The following is a 23,826-nucleotide window of genomic DNA, read 5'->3' on the forward strand; positions in this document are numbered from 1 at the left end:
TTCTTGTTATGCAAATTTTACTTTCAGCATCTAACGTGTCCATACAAGATCTGTCAAGCTTGATTTACAAAGGACCATTATCGAACAAAATAATATAACGTGAAGATGAATAAAAATATGTTTTTCTAATTTTCTATTCATTTATTTAAGAATGTGCTGTCAAACATTTTCACTCACTATCGCAAAGATAAACACCAAGGCTGCTTACAGTTTACAAGGAAAGCAAACAAAAGCACACAGCTTTATTCCATGATTCCTTTTTTAAACGCAAAGCTTTATACTTCTCATTAATTAGGCTAATTAATTGTGAATTTACGATACTCATTGAAAAAAAATCAACTGCCTTCTTTCGCGGCATGATAGAACAGAAGGGAGGTATGAGAAGAAAATCTGAGGAGGCGATTCTTTTGCTTCATATTTTCCTCAAAGAAAATCCTCTTCTTTCAACTCATTTTACCCGCAATGTAAATGGAGAGCCTTTAAGATTTTAACAGCTGTCAGCGAAACAATAGATCGTACAAAGACGTAGCACAGACGTACCGATGAGTCACTTCCCACGAGAGCACATTCTGAGTCAGTATTACGTAGTCGCATGAGATTATTGAAGAACTATGGCGTCCTCAGCGTTGTGCTTATTCCTCATTTTCGGCCTTTACTTTTCTCAGTGCTTTTCAAAGCCTGTCAATAACAGAGATACTGTTCCGCCTCTAGACACGAGTAAGTTGGAAATTTTCTATTCATGTTCGAGGAAAACCGTGACAGAAAGATTTAGGAAAGATTCTTGTTTTTTATGGCAAGCTAAAGCCAGGTTGATATATATATGTGCTCTCGTGCCTTGAAGTGTACACGGAAAATGTACTGTTTTCCAAGAGGACTTGCAAAATTATTTAACAAATTCTTCTTTCAGCTACGTATAATATCGTTCTTTATACATGCCATAGCTTTTCACGTTTATCTTCAATGAAGCAATAGGGTTTTGAAGTTGGGCGACTGTTATTGCTCAGCCTGGTTAAAATTATCAAAATGTTTTGTTTTGTCCTTGCATGTCGCTGGCCATAACAATTGCTCGTGAAACTATTCCCTTTGCGTAGGCCCTATCAACACATTCCACAGGCTGTTGTCATCAGATCATTGATAACATTTAATTTCCGCTCTTCATGTTACGTGTAAAGTTGAAAACAACAAGATTTTATCACTATTAATTACGAAATACCCTAGATATGACCATCAATATTTGTAGGGCCCTTCTTAATTTTGTTGCGCTAGATGTTCGATACCTTACTTGACAAAAGATCAGTGATTGAATAAGTACTTCCTTGGGCTATTCTTAACTGTTTCAATACGAGATATCTGTAGTTTGAGGATTAGATCAAGGTAAACATGGGCGCAGTTCTGAAAAATCTCTCGATGAGACATAAATCATAATTAAGTATTCTTTTCGAATTTCATTGTACCTAACAAATTCCTTTTCAGACGAACGGGAGAGAGAACACGCTATAAGCACTGATATTGATGAAATTGCTAACAGAGGTGGGTTGCACGCACGCGCAGGAACTGATTCTTTGCCAAATTATCCAGCACCTTCAAAAATGGACCATGCTGCGGCTAGAAGAAAATACAGAACAGTTTTTTTCGGGGCTTAAACTAGATTTGAGTAATCAAAACATTATAATTTGAAGCAAAAGAGATAACAAAACAACTTATCAAAGTCTACCATTAAGAAAAAAACTCTGTGCTGAATCGGTTTTTCGGGTAGCTCACACACACGGTTCAGATCTACAAGTAATCAATGAAAGCGATCGTCATTCACATAGTTTTTCGTAATTTTTCATAGGTTTTTCCTTTTTCTTCGTCCCCGTTTTACAAGTATCAATAATATTTGGCAACTCTGATGAGCCCTTAAGGTCGCACCAAACAAACGCCAATCATAGCCAACATTTCCTGGGAAACTTTTGAAAATTGAACACACGCTCGACGCCCATATTTCATATTAATTTATGATGAATTTATATAGAAAGAACAGCACCTTATGTAACGTTGAAATTGTCGGGTGAGTGAAAAAACTCATCCGAAAAATACGCGTGCTTTTACGCTCGTGGCGAAAGACTGTTGTCCCAGACGGTGATTCTGACTTACATGCACACTGCAGGAAACCCGAACATCACAACTATAATCTAAAAGGCTCAGCAGAAACTATCGATCGCGATCTGCCTGGGAAAACTGCTACATCTTGCTTTGTTTTGATTTCAGAATATGAAACTGTACATGGTCGCATCTTAGCTGTCAACATGGCGCATCTCAGGAAGAAGAGAGAAACAGGGAGCATAGGAGCTCAGTCAGGAGGAACCGTGTTTCATAGAATCGAGGAAACCAACAATGGTACTTGCCAGGCCAAGAAGTTTATCTTTCATATCTCTTCAAAGTTTAAAAGTCACACTTCCGCAGAAAGCTCACGGAATTTTTTTTTTATTTGCATTAACGAGAAACTAGACAAGAATTTTTTTAAGTAACTCACACATTTGCTTTGGAACACAAGGATGTTGGGGATCGCTTGACCTTTTTGTTATGGATAAGATCCCATTACCTTTTCCATTTCGTTTTATAATGTAATTACCCCATGCACCATAGCTTACTTACTCTTTTATATCGCTTGTTTCAATCTATGTTTCTTTTAATTTCTGTTTGTGTGTTTGTTTTTCCACATATCACCTAGTAAGCCCGCAAATTGAATTCCAAACCAATATCATACATATACTTATTCGAAACAACTCTGTCAATTTTAATGAGTAACAAAACACCTTTTTAAACCCCACCAGGAAACATTTCCCAATTCTACCAAGGTGATATTCGGCTGGATCCCGAGTTGAAAGAATACATTCTAAATGGAGACAGGTCAAGAAATGCATTAAGAGGTCGTAAAAGGCTGTGGACCAGTCGCATCATACCTTATCGGATCGCTTCGCACATGAGTATGTTTGCATTCAGGAAATGTAGCTAGGGGACCAGTTATTATTTATTAGGGAGGGAGGGGGGAAGTCTGAGGTTTTTGGGGAATAATCTTACGGTTTCTTTCTCCTTTTTTTTTTAATAAGGCGAGGGGAGTTATAAAAGCCAGCTCTCATCATTGATCTTTCACAAGTGTTTGACACTTTTTCATTGCGTGAAAAAAAAAACAAAAACAAAAGAAGAAAAAAAAAACAGTTTCCTTTCCCTTTCAAAGGAAATAGTCATCATCTAAACATATACTCGACGAATTGAACGGAACAACCATAATTTTTCGTGCGAACGTTGAGACTGACAAGTAGAACTTATTAAGGGGCCTAGGAAAACCTATTTGATTGGCGTGCAACCCTCCGTTTCGATCACGGAAGTTTACATGACATTTCTGACGCAAATGCAGGCTGACTGAGTTTGCTGACAAGATTGATGACGTTTCCAATCTGCTGCTAATTGGATGTGCATCAACGATCAATGAGCTAATTGAAACAGTGTACTGATGCACGCATTTCCAATTTCTGAGGTCGTGATACCAGTTCCCACGAGATCGAATATTTACCCATTCCAGCTGGAAAAACCCTTAAAGATAAATTAATGCAAATGACAATGTACTTTTTAGCTTTGTTTTTGCTTTGTTTTGTTTTTTAATGGATACAACAACCAAATAAACGAACAAAAAGCAAAACAAAACAAAAACTGAAGCGAAACGTACTCCAAGAAGGTTACCGGGTGTATTAATGGCGGCATCCGTGATATCTTTGTTTTAGAGGAAATGTTTTTGAAATCTAATCAGTAACCAGATATTAGCCTTTGAGAATTGCACAGCTTATCTATTATTGTTTTCGTTTTTTTTAGGTCATATAACTTCAAACATCCGTCAGGCCATTAACGAGTTTCACAGAACGACATGTTTACGATTTGTAAATTACATCAGTGGTTATCATAAAAACTACATTGAATTTAGCAATCCAGATGGGTAGGTAACACATAACGCTCATTTTGAACGGCTTATACCAATTAGTTGACCACAATCATCGCATCATTGATTTCCAAAAATAGACTAACTCGATGAAAATCTTTTCCCAGGTTATCTTAAGATAATGATAATAATAATGATAACAATAATAATAATTTTATCAATTTCTATAGCGCATTTACCATGTAATGATCTAATGCGCTTTACAACACTGTGGGGGGATTTTTTCCAGACTGCTAGTGGCAGTTTACAATCAACAGAGGGGAAATTTTACAGGTGCCCCCTCCCACCAATTCCCAGTAAACAGGCCAGACCACCTCACAGTAATCTTGTGATGTGGGTTCTTTAACGTTCCCTGCCTAACCAAATTAACTGATTGAAAGATGCAAGAGACGGGATTGATTGATTGAACGATGAAAGGAACATAGCTGGGAGGATCCTGAAGTATTCCTGACCCCTCCCCCTTCCCTCTTTTTGTTTTGTCTTGTTTTTTTTTTTTTAATCATGCAAACCATATAATTTAGGTCGTGAAAAACCGCGTAGGTCCTAAAAATCTGTATACGACTCTCCCAATATGGAAAATCCTAACAAAGCCACTGCTCACTGAAAATGAAAAACAAATGAAACGTTTAACCCGAGAGTTCTTTTCATCAAGCGTAAAATCATCGGGTCTTTCTGTTTGACTCTATTGTTTTTAATAAGGCTGGTGGCCACGAGTCTCAAACTTTTAGTAAGTGATGACTGTATGGTTGATCAGAGGTTTGAGGATGCAAAGAAAAAAGTTTCAGTGTTATCGTCTTTCTCTTTTATTTAGATGCTCATCCAAGGTGGGAAAGAGATACGCTTCCCCGGGTAAACAAGTCATCTCCCTCGCAAGGGGATGTGAGTTCGTGGGAACCATAATTCACGAGATAATGCATGCCATAGGTGAGATGTTTCCAGCGGCTTACACATCATGGCTATTATGTGACGAATTTTATAAACCCATAATATTTTTAGCCCTTACTCCCCCTGCCAACTGTTACCTTTTCCAAGCAATATAAAGAAAGGTGAGGTGGGGTACCCTAGCAGCAGCTTTTGTGGTAAGGTTTCGGCTAGTTTAAGCTGAACTGAAGGTGGAGACGAAGTTTTTCATATAGGATAACAATAGATCAGCTTTACGAAACATCTGCTCTTAAAATTACTCAACAAAAGCATATTTCCTAAGTTATCAAGTGCACGCATTTATTGGGTGCATGTGTAAATCAAAATGAAACAGAATGTTATTCCACCAGAACCTTGCTTAGGGCCAAATACCATGCACATCCCAATAACTATGAGAGAGTTTTGCCAACATATCCCGTTTTGCAATAGGTTTCTTCCATGAGCAATCGCGGTCGGACAGAGATAAATATGTGAAAATAAACTGGGAGAACATCCTAACAGGTAAGAACCTTTTGCATTTCGCCACTGCAAATAAATGCTCAAATTTTTTTTTCTCATTTTCCTTTTCATAACTTTGCAAAGAAGAAATCAGCTGATTAAACGTACTAAAATTTGTTGCTGGATGGCGGCAAAGGAAACATCACGTAATATGGGTCTTCCTTCGAGTATATACCTACCGCGTTCCACCATCTTCCTTCCCCTGAGTCCCCACAGGGCAGCAGCATTCAGGATACCTTTCAAATAGTATTTAGTATTGATTGCCAAAGGAAACTCCCAGCGGTTTAGTTGGTAAAGCATCCTCTTCTACATTAGTATTCTCATGCTGTCTCAGCGTTTCCTTTGTTCCACGTTATTTTATTAGAGAAAACTCTTCGCCAATATCATTGTTTTGTTCACGAAAGAACGTCCGTTATGTTGAGCCCGCGCGTGCTTAGATACACTGCATGAATCATTGCAGTTTACGTATAATGATGATTATATCAGTTTTTCGCAATCAGCGTCCTTGTGACAGCTCCCGTGGATTTTGAGCTGTAGTCTCGTCTTTGTGGAGGCGCGGTGGCCTCATGGTTGGTGCGCTCGACTCCGAATCGAGTGGTCCGGGTTCGAGCCACGGCCGGGGACATTGTGTTGTGTTCTTAGGCAAGACACTTTACTCTCACAGTGCCTCTCTTCACCCAGGTGTATAAAATGGGTACCGGCAAAATTAATGCTGAGGGGTAACCCTGCGATGGACTAGCATCCCATCCAGGGGGGAGTAGAAATACTCCTAGTCGCTTCATGCTACAGAAACCGGAGTTAAGCACCAGCCTAATGGGCCACTAGGCTCGTAAACAGACTTCACCTTACCTTTACCAGTCTCGTCTTTTCGTGACTCTCTTGAGCTACCGGGTAAGTGTCAGCCATCAGGCATCTAACTGCTTGTGTTTATTTCGTTTAGTCTCATATTACGTTTGCTCATGCCTTTGTAAATATTTCTAGGTTTCGAAGTAATTATCGACGAAGGAAATCAAATTGTTGTAATTAAAGCGTCGACTGATACTTCGATAAAGGTGAATCGTATAGCGAGGAAAACAATCATGATTAATTTTTTTTTTTTCATTTCAAGGATACTCGGACCAGTTTGATAAATACAGCTGGAGAACGATCGATCATCTGGGTGTGTCGTACGACTATCAGTCGATCATGCACTATGATCGTCTTGCGTTTACCAAAAACGGAGAGCCAACTATTGTGGCTACTGGGAATGAAAATATGGAATTTGGCACACCATCCAAAAAGCTCAGCTCAAGAGATATTTTCGAAATAAATGCTCTCTATGACTGCAGAGCAAGTGAGTACGCATTATTTGATATTGTATTTTTGAAAGAATCAGTGAAGGGAACGGTCATTATCTATCGCCTGCTTGGAGAGGAAGGGGGGTGGGGTTGACAAATTGGCTTTTTGTTACGACAAAATTTATCTGATTCCTCTCACCATAGGCTTTGTAGTATTCTTTTCATCCCCAACTTTGTAGTATTCTAGTCATCCCCAATCATTGGTGGTCATTTTTCGATAGTCTTCCTCCTGACCTCACTACTTCCCCCCCCCCCTGAATACCATTAAGCTCGGTCATATTCATACAATCCCCATAATTGACAGTTTTTCTATATTTCCCCTTTATGTTCTATTGGCGCGCAACAAGCTGCCCCCCTCCCTTCCCCCCCCACCCATCCCCCCCCACCCATGCGATAATAATGACTCATCTGTTATTTGCCCACCTCAGAGGCTAACGTCGGTTTTAGAGCTAAGTATGCATTAGTCAGTAGGGGCTCCAATTGTAGGCTTCAAATGCTGTTGAAGATTGTGCCCTTTTTTTTAGTGAGATAAGCTTTGAATTTTCCTTTGTCAGCAACATCGTATGGCTGGGCCTCTTGGTCTGGATGGACTCCATGTGATGAAAAATGTTATCGTACCCGCGAGAGATACTGTTACCATTCAGGCAACATCAAGTCTTGTGGTGGAAATGTGAATGCGTACGGAATTGACATCCAAAGAGAAAAATGCCCGTCGTCTACATGTCCAGGTTAGCAAAATGGCGGGTAGACTACTTCAATGTTTTTGGGATTGGATATTGGTTTATCCAGACAGAGAAACGACGACAAATTCTCATACAATACTTTTTAGGACGACATTCAGGTTCTAAGATACCGATCATTTTTTTCATGAATTCTTGTTCTGGTTGTCTTCCGTATTCTTCCCCCGATCCGTTGGAGTCAAGGCTTTTTTAATCATAAGAGCCCCCCTCAGGGGCCAGTACAAGTAAGTGAACGCAAAAGGTACGATGGACGATTAGTTTTTCTTTGACCTCTTCCATGACATTTTGAAGTTTCTAGCAAAATGAAATGAAAACATGAGCTTGTCTTCTTGTTAAGTTTTGAACGACTAATAGCTTTACATTAAAACAATCATTTTATTTGCCCTCGACAGAAGCCCATGTTTGATGGGCTCCTGCCCTCGATTAATATGAGTGAACTGTCTATCACGGAATAGACAGCGAGTAGTACAGCCAATTACATTTTAGTATTTGCTATGGGATGTTCGTAGCTTTCTACTAGAACAGAACAAAAATGGGGCCTACCATTTATGAAAGAGGTTAAACGACATTTTGGTCGGGTGGCATAGGTTTAGTGCGATGATTTACCTGTGTCATAGCAATAATCGCCGATTTATAACTAAATTTTGTATTTTGAAGTGCGTTTTTAATAGCCACACAAATCAGTGTTTCTCTAAAACTATACAGATTCACTTGAATTATATGTTTGGAGTTAAGTGTGCACTCAGGCTCTCTTTAGGGCTGAATTACACGCGGTGCATAGCAGTCCTTCGCATAACTCCCTCTGCCTCGCCACTCCGCCACCTCAACGCCAATTAGTCATCTACATTGCTCTATATGAAAGTTCAGATACGATGTCTGATGGTACAAAATCTTTACAGCCCCTGTTGATGGACATTGGGGTCGCTGGTCAGATTGGGGAAGTTGCAGCAAAACCTGCAACGATGGTGTTAGAAGACGATTTCGAAGGTGTGACAATCCCTCTCCCGCTCATGGGGGAAAAAATTGCCAAGGTGATGGGAATGGGCACGAAATGTGTATTTTGAAGAGATGTCATCTGGGTAAGTGAGAAATGATATACACTGCTTAGCTTTCAATAGTTTAACATTGAAAAAAAAAATGGAAATGGAAAATTATTTACTAGATTATGATGTTTGCGACCCATTTTACATGCTGAAATCCTTATAACTGAGCCTCTTAAAGTTACTAGCCCTATGTTGATTGAGAAGTAAAAGTATGCTGTGTGGAACATTTCATGTCTCAACTATATACTATATCACATACGACCGTATTCCAAAGTCTTTCACAGGGAAGTTCGACATGGCAGATAAATTGATACCCCTCCCTCCCCATCCCCCCCCCCCTCCTAATCCTCGGATATTTGTTTGCCGACTTCATCTTTTCCGAGTAGTGAACATGTCCTGGGGAAAACTGTGAGCACATTATAGTCTACGTCACGTCGTGTATTTTGCTCTATGATGTTCATTTGAAAAGAGTTTTCAAATGGCGCGGGTCATCCCTTGGGAATTCAGTTACAGAGACGATCCATTACACACTTTCCACGCCAAAAATTGACAACAACAGTCGACGAACCTCGCATGATAAAACCTGCTTATGTACCGGGATGGCTCATGATAACTACATAAAAGCATCACACCGCATAATACCTTTACCCTGTGAATGTTTTGGTATTTCATCACTCACTACTGAACAATATAAAAGATGAAGTGTCACGGAAGATGGTACATATACCAGTTGATATGCTTAGATATGCGTGTGATTTACATGTTATTTTTTACTCAAAAACAAATAAACATAAACAAGGCCAAATAAAACGTAAAGAAAAACGAAAAAGAAATAAACTCATTTTTGTCATTTTCAGTCAGACTTGTACCATTTCCCGTCTTTACCTTTTCCAGACAACGACGATGTTGATTTTGAAAATGCACGTCTTGGGATGTGGAAGAATTCCAACAATGACCATCTCAACTGGAATTTTCATCGAGGCTTCACCCAGACTATGAACACAGGTCCTGAAAAGGATCATACAAGCGGGAAAGGTTATCTTTCTACCTTATTTCAACCATAGTCAATAAAGTGCTTTAGTAGTAAAACTTGGCAGAGTAATCTACCATTCGTAATAATTAATAGCGGTTCAGTTTTGTTGAACCAAAAAAATATATTTCAATCTTTATTGTATTCTGTTGCAAAAACAAAGGACTGTGCAAGCCAGGGAGCGCTTAAAATCATGTTAAAACCAGGGCTGTTTTTATCTTTGATTTTTTCTGTACTTCTATAACCTCAGTTTTCCGGCTTTCATGATCACTCTTCTCTAACACATTCATATTTGCATTTGCATTACGCACATGCAGTGTAACAACCAGAACTTTAACGACCAAAATTCGTCTTTATTGGTTTTCTATCTGCTCATCGGACCTCGTTACTCGAGTGAATATGCCTCCCCAAACATAACAAAAACAGAACATTCATGAGCGACTGAGGTCATGTGATGATGTCATGTGACAAAAAGGGCGGGAAAACACAAAAACAGGGAACCCAGTAACATGCAGTGTTATTCAGTGAATGACAACGGCATGCTTGGAGTAAAATAACTCTGAGTGCTCTCAAAAGGAGTCACACCCTCGACCATCCGGTTGGTACATGTAATTCGGACAGTCTATCACTAAGATTTAGGAGACTTGTGGTAGGCTTGGTCCATGATGAAAACATCCTGCGTACTGCGAGGACAGGAATGTCGATATGTAATGCCTCAGCTTAAATATTGTTTAAACTGAATGAAGATGGTAAATTTTAAGCTTGGCGATTGTGAAAGATCATGTTACTCAGTAATATCATATTTCTTGGCTATTTATTGGTCATCGTTTCGTACAGTACAATCAGTTATTCAGTTCTCGTCTTGCTTGTATGTTTTTGTTGTTATGGTAGGATTCTATCTGTACATGGAATCTTCACGAACCCGCCCTGGACAAAGAGCAGACCTTGTAAGCCCCTGGACCCCGGCGAGGAGAGGCGGACAATGCCTTAAGTTTTACTACACCATGTACGGTGGTACGATGGGTAGTCTGGCCATCAAGCTGGAATTATCCAACGGCAAAAATTGGTTTATTTTCTACAAGAATGGTAACCAAGGCAAAGGCTGGAAGAAAGGGATGGGAAATATTGATGTTTCCATGGGCTTGTCATATAAAGTAAGGATGTTTGTGGCAAGATTTCCCTCCCCCCCCCCATTTAATTCCTTTACGATATCTTCAAGCAGTGTTTTACAACAAGCACCCATCATTGTTCAGGGGGGGAAGGGGCTGAATCTTAGGATGAAATAGACAGTGTTCTTACCCTGAGGCCATGTTTTATCATTTTGCATCTTATTGCTTGTTGAACGTAAGCTCAGGTAACCGAAATATTTGAGAACCAACCTTTTTTGCACATTAATCTGTTTTTGCGACCAATGCATTGGGTGAATTCAAATAACGCCATGCTCAACACGTCGGCGAAGCTTCTAACAACTGTATGATGTTTTCAGGTCTCACCAGCCAATTAGTAGAGGTCTACAGCGTCATGTATTAGTACTGAAATTTAGATTAGTTCCCTCAATTTACAAATAGACTGAGACTAAACTTTCCTCTGTGATTTGTCCAGAAACCTTGCGATGTCCTCTCAACCAATCAGATGCAAAACTAAAACCAATCGCGACTTGTACATTAGGATTTTCTCGCGCTTCAAGCATGTTGCTTGTCTCACTTTGAGTTCTCATTGGCTAACGACGAGGTAAATGTTTGCTCTGATTGGTTGCTTGGATTACTTGGGTCTTATTTTGTTTCCTTTTCGGACGCTCCGTCGAAAACTACCTTATTAACATTATCCTATGACAATCTCAGCTCACCATTCAAGGCACAGTAGGTCAGACTGGATACTCAGATATTGCCATCGATGATGTGTACATCGACCCTGGACTATGCAGTAAGTAGTGCTCTTCAGATGTTTCGTTATCTATTAAAACTTACTGAAAAAGAGGGTCTCATTAGGGCGATGGCTCACGGTTAAAACGGTGGCCATTTTACGGCAAGTGGTCAATATAATTCCATTTTGATCGCCAGAAAATTTTTTGAGGTTATTTTTTTTTCCTAAGACTATCGGTTAAAATTTGTCAATTTTTGCGCCTAAAGGGTTTTAATTGTTTGGTCGTTTTACGGCTATCTTTTATTGCATTGAAGTCACTATGACGACTCCTTCACCACCACTGCGTTACAGAAAAGGCAATACTGAGCTCTACCATAAACATATTATCCCCTAAGAGAGGCTAGCATTTAAACATTACGGCTAGAAGAATACAGGAAAGATCACACACTTAAGCTCTTGATTGTTAAACGAATTCTCCTTGTCAGCACTATATGAAATATATAAAGAAAAGTATGGAGAATATGCACACTGATGTTGGGATGGAGAGGGTTAACGTAACTCAATGATTTGTTGTCTATCAGAGTGTCAAGATGATTATTATACCTGTCATATCTGGGCAGCCAAAGGTGAATGTTCAGCCAACAAGAAGTGGATGAAAGAAAACTGTAAGAGGAGTTGCAACGTTTGCGGAGGTAGGTAACTCAGAAAATATCGCCCAATGTACATTCCTCAAAACCGCATAATTACAAAAACTGGAGGAACTTTTCAGACAAAGGTAACTGCCATAGAATAACAGGATATAATATAGCTGTTTCAAGTCTTAAAAAAAATAAGAGAACTTTATGTAGATCAAAACTGAAATTTGAGTCTTGGAATACCACCGCTCCTTTTAAAAAATTACGACTTTTCTGTTTTTTTTTTTTGTTTGGGTATTACGTTTTGTTTTGTTTTTATCAGAAAGTAACAGTCGAGGCGTTTTAGTTCATAAACTGCAAAGATCACTATTGGAGAATTTCAGTTGTTATCAAGAAAAGTTTTACTCACTCTGACGAAGGGCTAACGCTCGAAACGTCAGCTTTTTAACTGTTTACATTAGCCAATTCACAATTTCAACTTAGTTGATAGAACCAAATTACGTTGTTTCACTCGCCTTGTTTGTCAGACTTTTGTTACTGTTGTTTAACGTTTTAATTTGATTTGTTTTTTTGTTTTTACAAACCGTTGTATTTGGTTTATTCAATACTAATCTATTAATCTATTCCCGATGGCTTACATCTATTTCAGCAATCAGTGCTACAACACCACCTCTCTCTAACTGTGAGGATAACAGCAAATACAAAGATCAGTGCCCTGGTTGGGCTAGAATTCGTGAATGTCAAAAGAATCCAGCTTTTATGAAGTTTAACTGTCGAAAAAGTTGCAAGATCTGCAGTAAGTGTATATTTGACATTATAACGAGGTTTTAAATGAGGTTTCGCAAGTTTAGTGAACGTCTTTAAAAGGATAAGAATTATCTTTTAGAATATTGATTACGTCAACTTCTGTCGCAGCTTCATAGGTATTTGCGGTGGATTCTAAGTTTCGCAGCATAATAATGAACCTTTTTCTGAGGAATAGTGGGAAAAAGGGATTGCAGTAGAATTAAATCTTGAGGTAGAAAAAATTGGATAGATGTTGCAATTGAGAGAATGTGTTCTACTGGAGTCAACGGTAAAATCAAATTGCCTGAGGGGCGGGAAAAGACGAGCGACCAAATCGTGATTAGTGTTAGTTTCATCTCATTGGCTTCGAGAGCGATGCGAGTTCTCTGGACCAATTACAGAGCAAGGTAATGCAAAACATAAGAAATCCCGGGTTACTTTCGACACTCAACATTGAAAATTGCTCTATGAAATTAAATCAGATACCGTATGCCTACGATTATTCAAGAAAACGAGACAGGTTTCCACGGTTATGCCCGGCGCTTTGAATTCTTTGGAAGTCATCTCATGTTCCTAAAGATTCCCACATACATTTATAACTCTTCAGTAATGTCAATTTTGTGCATGTTTTAATTGTGAAAACGATGGCAACGCTGGCTGAAATCGTAGACTTAGCGCTTGCAAAATACCTTAGGTCCACCGATCATTTACGGCTTAGATAAAAGAAAAATTAACTAAATAAGTCAACAACAGTAAAGAGAACCATGTTTCAATTTCTCAAGCAACACCACTTGATACCAAATTTAACTTAGTTGAAGTCAGGTTTTGTTTTTCCTCCATTATCCTTCGTCCTTAAATGAATACGAAGAGTAAGTGAAATTATCTTTGAACGACATTTTTTCACCGAGATCAAGTCGATATCAATAAACGATGGAGAGGAAAAGGCTGAAAAACATACTTTACTTTTTTTTCTCTATTACTGAATTTCTGGAGAACAATCTCGAATTCTTCTACCTTTTAACATGTATTTCTAACAGATTTGACCTTTTTTTTTCTCTTTTCGCAGCACCTGCATGTACAGATTCAGACAAACGCTGTTCTGCGTGGGCCAAAATCGGTGAATGTACCAAGAATCCATTGTGGATGGGGCCAAACTGTAGGAAGAGTTGCAAGCAGTGCTGAATAAAATTCTGGTTCAGCTTTAAATTCCTTTCAGTTTTAATACTTCTGCGGTCAATCTATTTTCTACTGGAGCTGAAACTTTTGGGTGGTAAAGTAAATGCAGTGGATTGGAATCATAAAGGAATTTATAATCTCAATACGGATGTCTATCATGTGACTTTTAGCAAGAATGACTGAATTGTCTCACCACTGCAAGACTTAAGACTGTGATTCACTTCATTAAAAATAAATATTTAACTGCAATAAATTACATTCATCCAAAAACACATTAAAAGCTCATAATTTAACTGAGTACCATTACATGCTATTTCGTTCCACTCTCTCGGCTCTTTGCCCTCTTTCCATCGAACTCGCTCATACGGGTACTTCTTTCATTCTCCCAATCTCGCAAGGCATCTTGGATCATTAATTGCTGCATCGCAAGTGACATGAGTCTGTCACAGTCTCCAAGGACCCTGGAGCCCGTCTGTGTCCCTGTTAAATCCTTCGCGAGGCATAGTTTGTCCACATCTATCTTTTGCCTAGAAAACCAAAAGGATGCACTTTCCTTGATTAATTGTTAATAAGCAAAATTTTGGGAAAATAGAATTAACTGTTAGATTTTCCCTATTTTTTGGGTTCCCTGTTCTACGTAGAAGCTAGTATCACGAGACCTGTTTTCCATATTTGATATTGTACACGAGGTCTTCTTTCAGATTAAAAAATAGTTCTTACTGCCATCTTGATCTGGTTTACTGTGTTCCTTGCCTTTATTCGGAATACACAACATTAACCAAGAGTTTGATCATGGTGTATAACAGCTGTACATAGTGTGAAAAGAACATGGGCATGGGAGTAATTAGAATTAGAGCAAAGGCTCTCAGTCATACGTTGAAATATCGGAATTTTTTCAGTCACTCCAGGGCTCGACACTAACTTTTCAACTTACTAGCCAAGTGACTAGTGACATCTTAGATGTTGTGACAATTTCAATTTGTTTACTAGCCAAACTGGCTATAGTAGTGGAAATAAAAAACCACTAGCCAAAACTGAATTTCTACTAGTCTGTGGCTAGTGGGCTACCGTTAGTGTCGAGCCCTGCACTCATATCATCAGATGGCAAACACTAAATTCCCACCTTTCTTTTGCACTTGCGTCCAGTTCTGAACCAGATCACAAAAATCACACAGTTTAGCATGTCTTGGTGTCTTCAGAGTCCTAGTACCTAAAACATTCAGTTCTTCAAAATATGAGCCTGCATGATCATCAAGAACATACTGTAAAATGCTCTCTGGTAATGTCACACTTCGCGCATTTTTCGATGAAGACATTGCCATGTAACTCTGACAGGTCTTTCTCTCTGGAATTCCAGACAGTCCATGTATCCATGTAGTCTATCTCCATTCTGACTGATAACGTGCTTGAGGAAACCTGACTGAATCAACTTGCAAAGAGCTTCATGAGTGTCTGTTGGACATACTGTAGTTCTTCATATGATACACCACAATCTTTATCACCTGTCTCATGTACGTCCCCCTCGTCAACATTATCAATAACAGTCTTTGGAGATCTCGTTTTCTGGTTTGTTATCATGGCCTTCATTTACTACTTCAGTTTAGTGGCTTTCCCTATAAAAAGTAAAATAAAAAGAACTTATGATTTCAGTAAGGCAGGTTATCAAAGTAGAAAAAAGTATACAGAGGAAAACTAAAGTGGGAAAAGAAATGCTGCAGAGAAATAACACACTTGACACAGTAGAGAAGGTTGTGGCTATAGATTCATTGTGTTGAATACACTGGTAACCCAGTGTTATCCTGTTTCACAATGTCTTTTGCTAGTATTTTTCAGGTCAAGATACTGATACATTACTATACCTCAGAAAGCCTTACATTTCCCTTTGATTGGCCACAATTCAACACCTTTGACAGGCACACTTCTGAAATTTTTATCTCAGTCTGCAACCCCTCTTTGCAAGGCTTTCCTGTCAGGCCAATCATAAAATATAAGAAGTCTATAAACCCCTTATCCTCTAAGACTAATGATCAGCATCTAACCTCACATTACAGTATCACTAAAGAGTAAAACATCGAAGTCATGAGAATAAAAAAGAATCACCAACTGAAAAACCTCTTGAGTCACTCAGATTGACCAATGCTTTGTTTCAGAGTAATATGGAGTTTTTGAAAAAATCTTCTCTCACTGAACAAAAAATCTTATTGTAGTGTATTGAGAACACAGTAAAAGTACTTGTACTTTTTTTTTTTTTTTTTTTTATTGTTTATTACACTTACACATGTACTTACACTATAATTACTTTTTACACCATGTTTAAACTACATTAACTTACACTACTTACAATACATATATAACAATACAGTTACACTAGTAAAATTTAATTACAGTTAATCTATTTACCACATTATTGTTTGCATGTTAATTGCCGAGTAACTACTGAGAATTGTGTTTGCTATTTAAACTACGAGGGAATTAATTTTCCAGAAATTAATAAACTGTTAAATAAAAAAGATAGCGAAGAGGTCAAAATACAAAGTTGAAAAAAAAAAAAGACAATACAATTTTATAACGACAGAAAAAATTTCCATTTGTTCCTGAACTCCTTCTCGTTATTACAAGTGACAGCAATATATTTTTAGATAAAAAAAAAAAAAAAAAAAAGTACTTGTACTAGTGTTAGTGATATTACTGTAAGATTACTGAGTGATGTGAAAGTACTGTTACTAAGTAAGACTATTCTACCAACCTATAAGATACTTGATCAACAAATAAAGATAGAATAGTGGTAAGCAATTGAGGAGACTGTGTTTCTCCACTAAATGAATACACAACACTCATGAAAATCAGAGAAGTGCACATTGTAAATGTGAACATTAAGTGGAGTGGGGGAATTTTGATACCATGCCCTATTCACCCTCGATCCATTGTAAACATTGTGGTTGAGTTTATCAATATATTACTGGTATCCAAAAGTTGTATTTGAGCCTTCTCACCTATCTTCCGCACTGCATTTACCAGATTTCCCTCCGTAGTCACCGATACCGGCAGATGTCGAAATCCCAGCACCACACAGTGCTTAGCTTTCCTTATCAAGTCAGCAATTCTCGAGGCTTCGTTGATGACAATATCGAGAGAGTCCTGCTACTCGGAAGTTTTCGACGCTTCTTTCACCAGCTTCTTCTCATCCGCACTCAATACAAGCGGTGCATTCGTTTTGCTCCTCATTCGAGTAGTTTTGATGAACAAATTCCAACAATTATTGATGAAAAATTCCATCTCCGCTCAGCCTCTATTTTATCTTCGAGCGGTACGTGTGCCGCTTAGAGAAGCTGCTGTGAGGTACCATGGTACGAGCTTCGACCCTCGCCTCCGAAAATGAAATACGGGGAAATTATTTTGCAGTCACTGAAACTGCAATTGACTAGATTGCAGAATACCCGGCCACTCATTTACATGGCATTGAATAAGAATAGCCTCTATTGCACAATAGTCCATTTTACAGTTGTGTGCTCGGTTGCCAAGCCTTTGAACGGGAGTGAGGCTAGAGATGACCTTGTTATGATACAAACCTTGCTGCCTTTCAAATGTAAATCACTTTGTTATCATGCTAAGTAGATACAGGTCTCTATCACAACAAGGTCATCTTTAGCCTCACTCTGAATCAAAGGCTTGGCAACTAAGTACACAACTGTAAAATGGCCTATTGTGTTATGCTTCGTTCTTCAAAGCCTCCCGATACAGGTAAATGAGGTGGCCGGGTATTCTGCAATTGCTCCCTAAATTTGCAAAATATCCACCTTCTTCCATGCTTAAAGTCATTCCTTGAGATTTTAAAGAACTGTTAATTTGCGCGTTTTAGATTACTTGTCCCCAGGTCTACCCGTTACATTTTATATGCCATACAAAGGTCTGATAAAGTTTTCGTTGGGGGCGGGGTGAGATGACAAAATGTGAGTCAGAGAGAGAAGGCATTATCAGTGTAATTGAAAAGCCAACTCAGCAACTAATTTCTTCTGAAAAATGCAAGTCACAACACCACTGTGATCTATTCCGGCTCATCCTTGGTGTAAAAACGTGTGAAGCTCACGAGTGACGTAAAACAAAGACAACAAAACATTATAACCAATAGTGTGCAGCAAAACAATTAATACCTCATGAAACAAAGAAAACCTCGTCAGGTTTTTACACCGAGGATGACCCTCTATTCCAGGCTCTCAATCAGTGAAGATGAGCAAAAGAGCATGAAAGTGGTTTTCAGAACTCTACCTCCCCCCCCTTCCCTTTTTAACATTCTCCACTGGTTGCACCCCTTGTCAAAGCTTTAGTAACTGCTGTTTTCATCATTTAAATGAATAAAATGACAAAATTTAAAAATAATGTTATTCCGAGGGTTACCCAGCAGCATGTTGTCACATTTACCTGACAGCTCCCTTTTATCATAGTTATGCTTTTATCCATTTTAAATCTATTTTAAATCCATTTTAAATCCATTTTAAATCCTGGTGGAAAGAGGCACTACTGACAGTGAGAGTTGAGTGTCTTGCCTGAAAAAATAAATACATTAGAACCCTGCTGCCCCTAACATGGTCAACTTGAACCTTTCAGTAACTTGAACAAGATCTGGTTAATTCCCTTGACCCCATTGGCCACTTTCCTAAATGGCTGCTGGATTAATATTCTTTTGTTTAAATTTAAATTAGCCTTTCTGGCCTTGCTTGAGATAATGTATTCTTTTGAATTTTCAACTGGAGAGCGAGGTCAGAAAGGCTAATTTAAATTTAAACAAAAGAATAGTATTCCGGCAGCCATTTATGAAAGTGGTCTACATTTAAATCATTTACAGCAAAATGGTAAACAGCACAATAGCAGCAGCAGAGTGGAAAGTTAACATAATAAATAAACAATTAAGGAATAATTGAGAAATAAAGACAATGACTTAGTCAGAGCTTGGACCCAGTCCATTTGATCTACAGTCCAGCAAACTAATTTCTGCATCTCCCCAAAACATAATTCCAGACACATTAATTTCTGATAGCTCGTTATTAATCATTGATGGTTCACATCCTTTTTTAATGCCATTAGGTCACACAGTAATTAATTTTACAGAAGTCTGGGTGAGATTAGACCAAACCAACACTTAATCAATGACCAAAACTCTGTCAAAGTACTTCTCATGAATGCCCAATTGCTAAATTTTATCATTCACTCATTCATTTTTTATGTACAGTATATCAAATAAAAAAAAAAAATTCAAACAAATCAATCATTACTACACTAACTGCCAAGAAATTAAGGAGGCTCAAAACTAAATGAACTTGGCTGAGAGTAATACAAAAACAAGATCTTTCCTGCTTTCACCATCTAATACAGTAGTTTAGGAAACTTCTCTCATGAATGACTGCCAATGATGGAATTTGTGGCTATGACCTCAAAAGGGGGCCATGCAAACCTCATCAGTGAATCTCTGCAGTGTTGAGTCTACTGAACTTCTATATCATCACAATACCAGCTGTGGGCCTTGCACGTGTAGCAATATGTTCTCTACTCTCTCATGGGGGTAGAACAACAAAAACAACAAAAATTATTGCATTCTCTGAGATCACTGGGAAACTCTTCATCTCTCCTGTGAGCCAGAAGGTACATGATAGAGGATGTGATCCCAAATCTGCTGTCCTGCTTTAGACCAGCTGTTCTTCCCATCATCTAAGAATAAATCTTGATGATCAAATTATTTCCTTCGGAGTCTCTTCACAAAAGTAACCTCATCTTTACTTTGAATGCCATAACTGCAAAGAGAAACAAATCTTACACTAAAGGTGATCAAAATTGCTCAGTCACCCAAGCTTTCAAACCTTTCGGGCACACTTTTTTTTTTTCTCATTTAGTTTTTATTACATATGTGCAAACTATAATCAAAATTTAAGATATGGGTGAGATATTTCTACACGGAGAAATGAGGTTATTCACATGAAAAACAAAACTTCCCTTAAAAAAAATACAGTCAGTCTGAATAATTGAATGTATAAAAATTGCAAAATAAATTACATTAATAATTTTTTTCAAAGTGAAATTCTTTACAAAATGTTTAATAAAAATAGAAGTTACACTCTAAAATACTGAGTCTGCCAACTTATAACTACAAGTACATGTCTGCTCTAAAACAAACAGTTCCATTTCTCAATCACAGTCAGAAATAAGAAAATTAAGTTTAAAATTGCTCAGTTTACAGTTTACATCCTAATATCAGTGAGTAAATTCTCCATACTGTTTTCTTTAACAAATGGTAAACACCACAGCATACACTATTGAGTTCTGGATGCATGTGGGAATTTGCTAAGCATGAAAGAAGCATAAGGGTTGCACAAGGTGATAGCTCAGAGAGTGACTCTAGCTTCTCGAGTGCTTAGCAAACCTCCCAAGTGCATCCATAACTCAATAGTGTATGCTGTGGCATTTACATGTACCATTTGTTTTATAGCATAACATTGAACATTGTAGCAAAAGAGATTTCTTTTATTTAACAAATCTTACACGACCAGAAAAAAACTAGTGTGCGTGGAAAACTAGTCTTTGCATTTGCTCACACCAGAAGTGTACACCCATTGGAAAATGGTGGATGCTGAATTGACCAATCAGAGTGTGCACTTTTCTTTGGTTATGTTATAATTACATTTCCTAGGGAGACATGGAGAATTATTTGAAAAAAACCAAGAGCTTCTTTAGCTGCATGGTGATCATTTCCTTTCTTCTCCATGACCTTAATGTGTGGTTCAGGTCGAGTGGTATTGTAAGGAGAAATTAGATGCTAGTCACTCTCATGGGTTAAAGCATTCTATCATAATACATATATCTTATTAACCAAGCGCGAGGGCTGTGCTGGGAGAATATCGGCCTGAGGTCTTGACAGTACGGACTTCGCTGCGCTCAGTCCGTACGAAAATGACCGAGGGCCAATACTTTTCCAGTACGGTCCTGAGCAAGCTTGGTTAATAAGAGATTTATTATATGACTGAAGTTCAAAGGGACACAAGTGCGGTATCATTCGTGACCATTTGGGACAGTGCCCAGTCCAATACTGAGAGAATATTGACTGGCAATAGAGCATTTTGATTGGTTGATTTTAGTTATTGGCCCTCTGACTGCCCGACTCGTGTCATAATATTAAATAATTCATAACCATTTCTACCCATTGCCTTACTACATGAGTGGTTGATGATCCTCTGTTAGCTTCTGTCCTTCAAATGACAACCAATAGGTTTTCCAAATGTACTTCCTATTAATTATAACATATGTATTAAATTTATTACATAAAGATTTGTGTAAAGAAAGATTAACATTTAATTGTTTGTCTCAAATATTGGCTTTGATACTGATCAGCAGTTATGCTTTTTAATAGTAGGCATCCATGCTTAATGAATTTCAATTTCTGTATCTCAACTGAAGTTTTAGCTTTGCATATACGTAAGTTGAACAGGTCAAGTTAATATTTGTTTTATAGCAGCGCTCCCACACACAAAACGTGCGTGGAGCAGAGCCCCATACCCATGGAATATGGCCAACCTCTTTTTGTTTGGTTGTCAAGTGACTGACCGAGCATATGTGCCTTCAGATTGCATGGGTAGGGTAGGGGACACTATCAAAATGAAGGGAGGGGTGTCTCAGGCAAGTCTTGGCAACTGCACATCTTTTATGTTATCATTAATATTACGAACTTGGGAGCTCTGCTTTTAGGCTTGGCTAAATCTATATATTTAGGCTTTATAACCCTTCGCCACAAGTGTGAGTGTTCCACTATAAAATTCAACAAGTTTTCAAGTAGAAAGCTAAGAGATGAAATGAAAATTAGGGTACGTTGTTTGATTCAATACCAAATTTTCAAGGCTACAGAGTGTAAAAACATAACAATGTATAGCACACACAAAGTGGTAGACTGATATTTTGATCTTGGAAGTACAGTGTATAAATCTGATTATATCAATCAGAAATATCAAACTATGTAAAAAAATAGGGCCGGTTTTTTTTAGACAAAATTTAGCCTTTGTTTAATTAGACTGTATTCTAAAATATGTTGAATTTGGCTAAATCTCTTACCTCAATGTTTATTTTTGAGAGCAGTGTACAGAGGACAGAAAGCTAGCATTGAAGGAGATATTAATATTAAATGAAAACAACCCCCCTATAGAAAATAGAGTGTAAAATGAACATGATTCAATTTTTTAAATCCACTTACCAGGAGACAACATTTGGGCCTCCTTCCCTAGATAGTTTAAGTGAGATGTGTCTTTGTATTGCCTTCTTTAAGTCATGCACTGTTGCATTTTGGATGACAACAACAGCTGAAGGTGTTTTAAAAAACAAATAACATTATAATGTACTCACTGTATACATAGAACCATCAAGTAAATAACATTCTGGGCCCAGGTGTTCAAACACCGATCAGCGTTAACCCAGGGTTCAATTTTAATCCAGGTTTCTATATTTCTCTGTTCAAAAGCTGTTTTAGGATGATTTTCCTGCTTCTTCCCAAAGCATTCAATCATCAAATTGCAGACATGCGGAATTAAACTGAATTTTCTTTTAAAGCTTTCAGATCTGCAATTAAATTTTACACTAACCCTGGGTTTTCTTAACCCGCTTTTGAACAACCTGGCCCTGTTCTTTTGGCTTTCATCTCTGTCCATCAGAGTTCCCTCAAGAGTTAATAATATTTCATAATTATTCACCAAAGTAGAGTTGAACAGTGGAGGGTATGAACCAATCTGCAAAGGGATGAGGTATTAATGCCCACCAATGTCACTGACACTGGGGTGAAAAATTGTTTTTAATTAGTATAGAAACCACGTACAAAACAAAACTGTAGTTTATCTCAGTCAGTATACCAAAATGTGGTTGCATAAGACCCACTTGACATGCAATTTTGTCTCTTCGCTGTTCTGAGGTGAATGGTACTTGGTAATCAATTTTGATTTAGCCAGTCAGAGTACAAGAAAGGCACTTTTCACTTGATTGTATAGCACAGGTGTATCTACTAACTATAAGAAATTATTGGGTGAGGTTAGGTATGATATAATGATTTATCAAAACCCAGGTCTGAGTTGCCAGCCAAAGCCAAACGGTGAGGCAGATAACACAGACACAAGGTTTGGCAATTGATTAAATCATGCGAAAACCCAATTCAATAATCGTTTTATCATACAATGTACATTATCTACGAAAAAAGGGACTTCTATAAGTTTGCAAAAGTTTGAGAACATTACACTGGCGAGGGTCTTGTAAACTAAGCAGAACTTGCTCAACATGCTGCCTATAATATCTGCTGTAGATATTGGGTTATCGTGTCAACTTCGTATGTTATTGTATATTGATTGAATGCTTCTCGACCAATTAAATTTTTCATGGTAAGTCTAATATATAATAATATTTTCCTAATTAAAGTAATTTATTTTGATATTCTTAACCTATTTCTCTATCAACAATTAATTGAGTAGGCAGCTACAGTTGTTTCACGATTAAAAATTCTACGTTAGAAAACATTTGAGGTTCTTCTTACGTAGCAAAGTGCCTTGTTCATCTTGCTGACGAACGTTCACAACAATAGCGCGGCCATGTTCCAGTGCAATCTGCGAGTTCACTTCATCGAGAGTTGGTTCATTTGGCAATCCAATAAGCAGTGGATCTCCCATTATCTTCCCTAGTTGTTCAGTGAAGAGAGCCATCACTTCTGGATGCGATAGAGAGTCAATCTTTTTCTCCAATTCTTCTAGACTCCCTAAATCGTCCGCCATATTGACTTGAGATTCATTCCCAGGTTTTCTCGAGGT

At 38.0% G+C, this 23,826-nt stretch overlaps 3 protein-coding genes across 3 annotated transcripts in view; 1 reads left to right on the plus strand and 2 right to left on the minus strand.

Moving 5' to 3' along the window:
- The first annotated feature begins 514 nt into the window (after nt 1-514).
- On the plus strand, nt 515-14,303 carry LOC148739740 (uncharacterized). Its single transcript, XM_088750123.1, has 16 exons — nt 515-717; nt 1,474-1,530; nt 2,251-2,379; nt 2,817-2,969; nt 3,853-3,973; nt 4,788-4,900; nt 5,327-5,398; nt 6,504-6,728; nt 7,287-7,460; nt 8,372-8,551; nt 9,410-9,550; nt 10,437-10,699; nt 11,387-11,468; nt 11,990-12,100; nt 12,693-12,839; nt 13,896-14,303. Exons 1-16 carry the CDS (start codon nt 612-614, stop codon nt 14,009-14,011), a joined length of 2,190 nt encoding a protein of 729 aa, XP_088606249.1. The 5' UTR covers nt 515-611; the 3' UTR covers nt 14,012-14,303.
- Nucleotides 13,584-23,826, minus strand: part of LOC148739741 (NAD-dependent protein deacetylase Sirt6-like) — a 170,772-nt gene continuing 160,529 nt past the window's right edge. Inside the window, exons 2-3 of the mRNA XM_088750116.1 lie at nt 15,129-15,618; nt 13,584-14,532 (exon numbers count right to left, since the gene is read on the minus strand). Coding sequence (XP_088606242.1) covers nt 15,606-15,618 — 13 coding nt within the window. The 3' untranslated portion in view covers nt 13,584-14,532; nt 15,129-15,605. The remainder of the gene's footprint in view (nt 14,533-15,128; nt 15,619-23,826) is intronic.
- LOC148739742 (U11/U12 small nuclear ribonucleoprotein 25 kDa protein-like) lies at nt 19,055-23,815 on the minus strand. Its single transcript, XM_088750079.1, has 4 exons — nt 23,556-23,815; nt 22,236-22,341; nt 21,204-21,278; nt 19,055-19,791 (listed from the first exon to the last, which is right to left on the minus strand). Exons 1-4 carry the CDS (start codon nt 23,788-23,790, stop codon nt 19,734-19,736), a joined length of 474 nt encoding a protein of 157 aa, XP_088606205.1. The 5' UTR covers nt 23,791-23,815; the 3' UTR covers nt 19,055-19,733.

This window comes from Stylophora pistillata, chromosome 2 (assembly GCF_964205215.1).
Source record: "Stylophora pistillata chromosome 2, jaStyPist1.2, whole genome shotgun sequence".
NCBI classification, from domain to species: Eukaryota; Metazoa; Cnidaria; class Anthozoa; order Scleractinia; family Pocilloporidae; genus Stylophora; species Stylophora pistillata.

Coding starts and splice junctions, on each gene's coding strand:
- LOC148739740 (XM_088750123.1), top strand. CDS start 612: ATGGCGTCCTCAGCGTTGTGCTTATTCCTCATTTTCGGCCTTTACTTT. Junction 2,380..2,816: donor AATCGAGGAAACCAACAATG/GTACTTGCCAGG, acceptor AAACCCCACCAG/GAAACATTTCCCAATTCTAC. Junction 12,101..12,692: donor GAGTTGCAACGTTTGCGGAG/GTAGGTAACTCA, acceptor CATCTATTTCAG/CAATCAGTGCTACAACACCA.
- LOC148739742 (XM_088750079.1), bottom strand. CDS start 23,790: ATGGCGGACGATTTAGGGAGTCTAGAAGAATTGGAGAAAAAGATTGAC. Junction 21,279..22,235: donor GGCCCAAATGTTGTCTCCTG/GTAAGTGGATTT, acceptor TATAATTAATAG/GAAGTACATTTGGAAAACCT. Junction 19,792..21,203: donor GATCATCAACCACTCATGTA/GTAAGGCAATGG, acceptor TTCTCTTTGCAG/TTATGGCATTCAAAGTAAAG.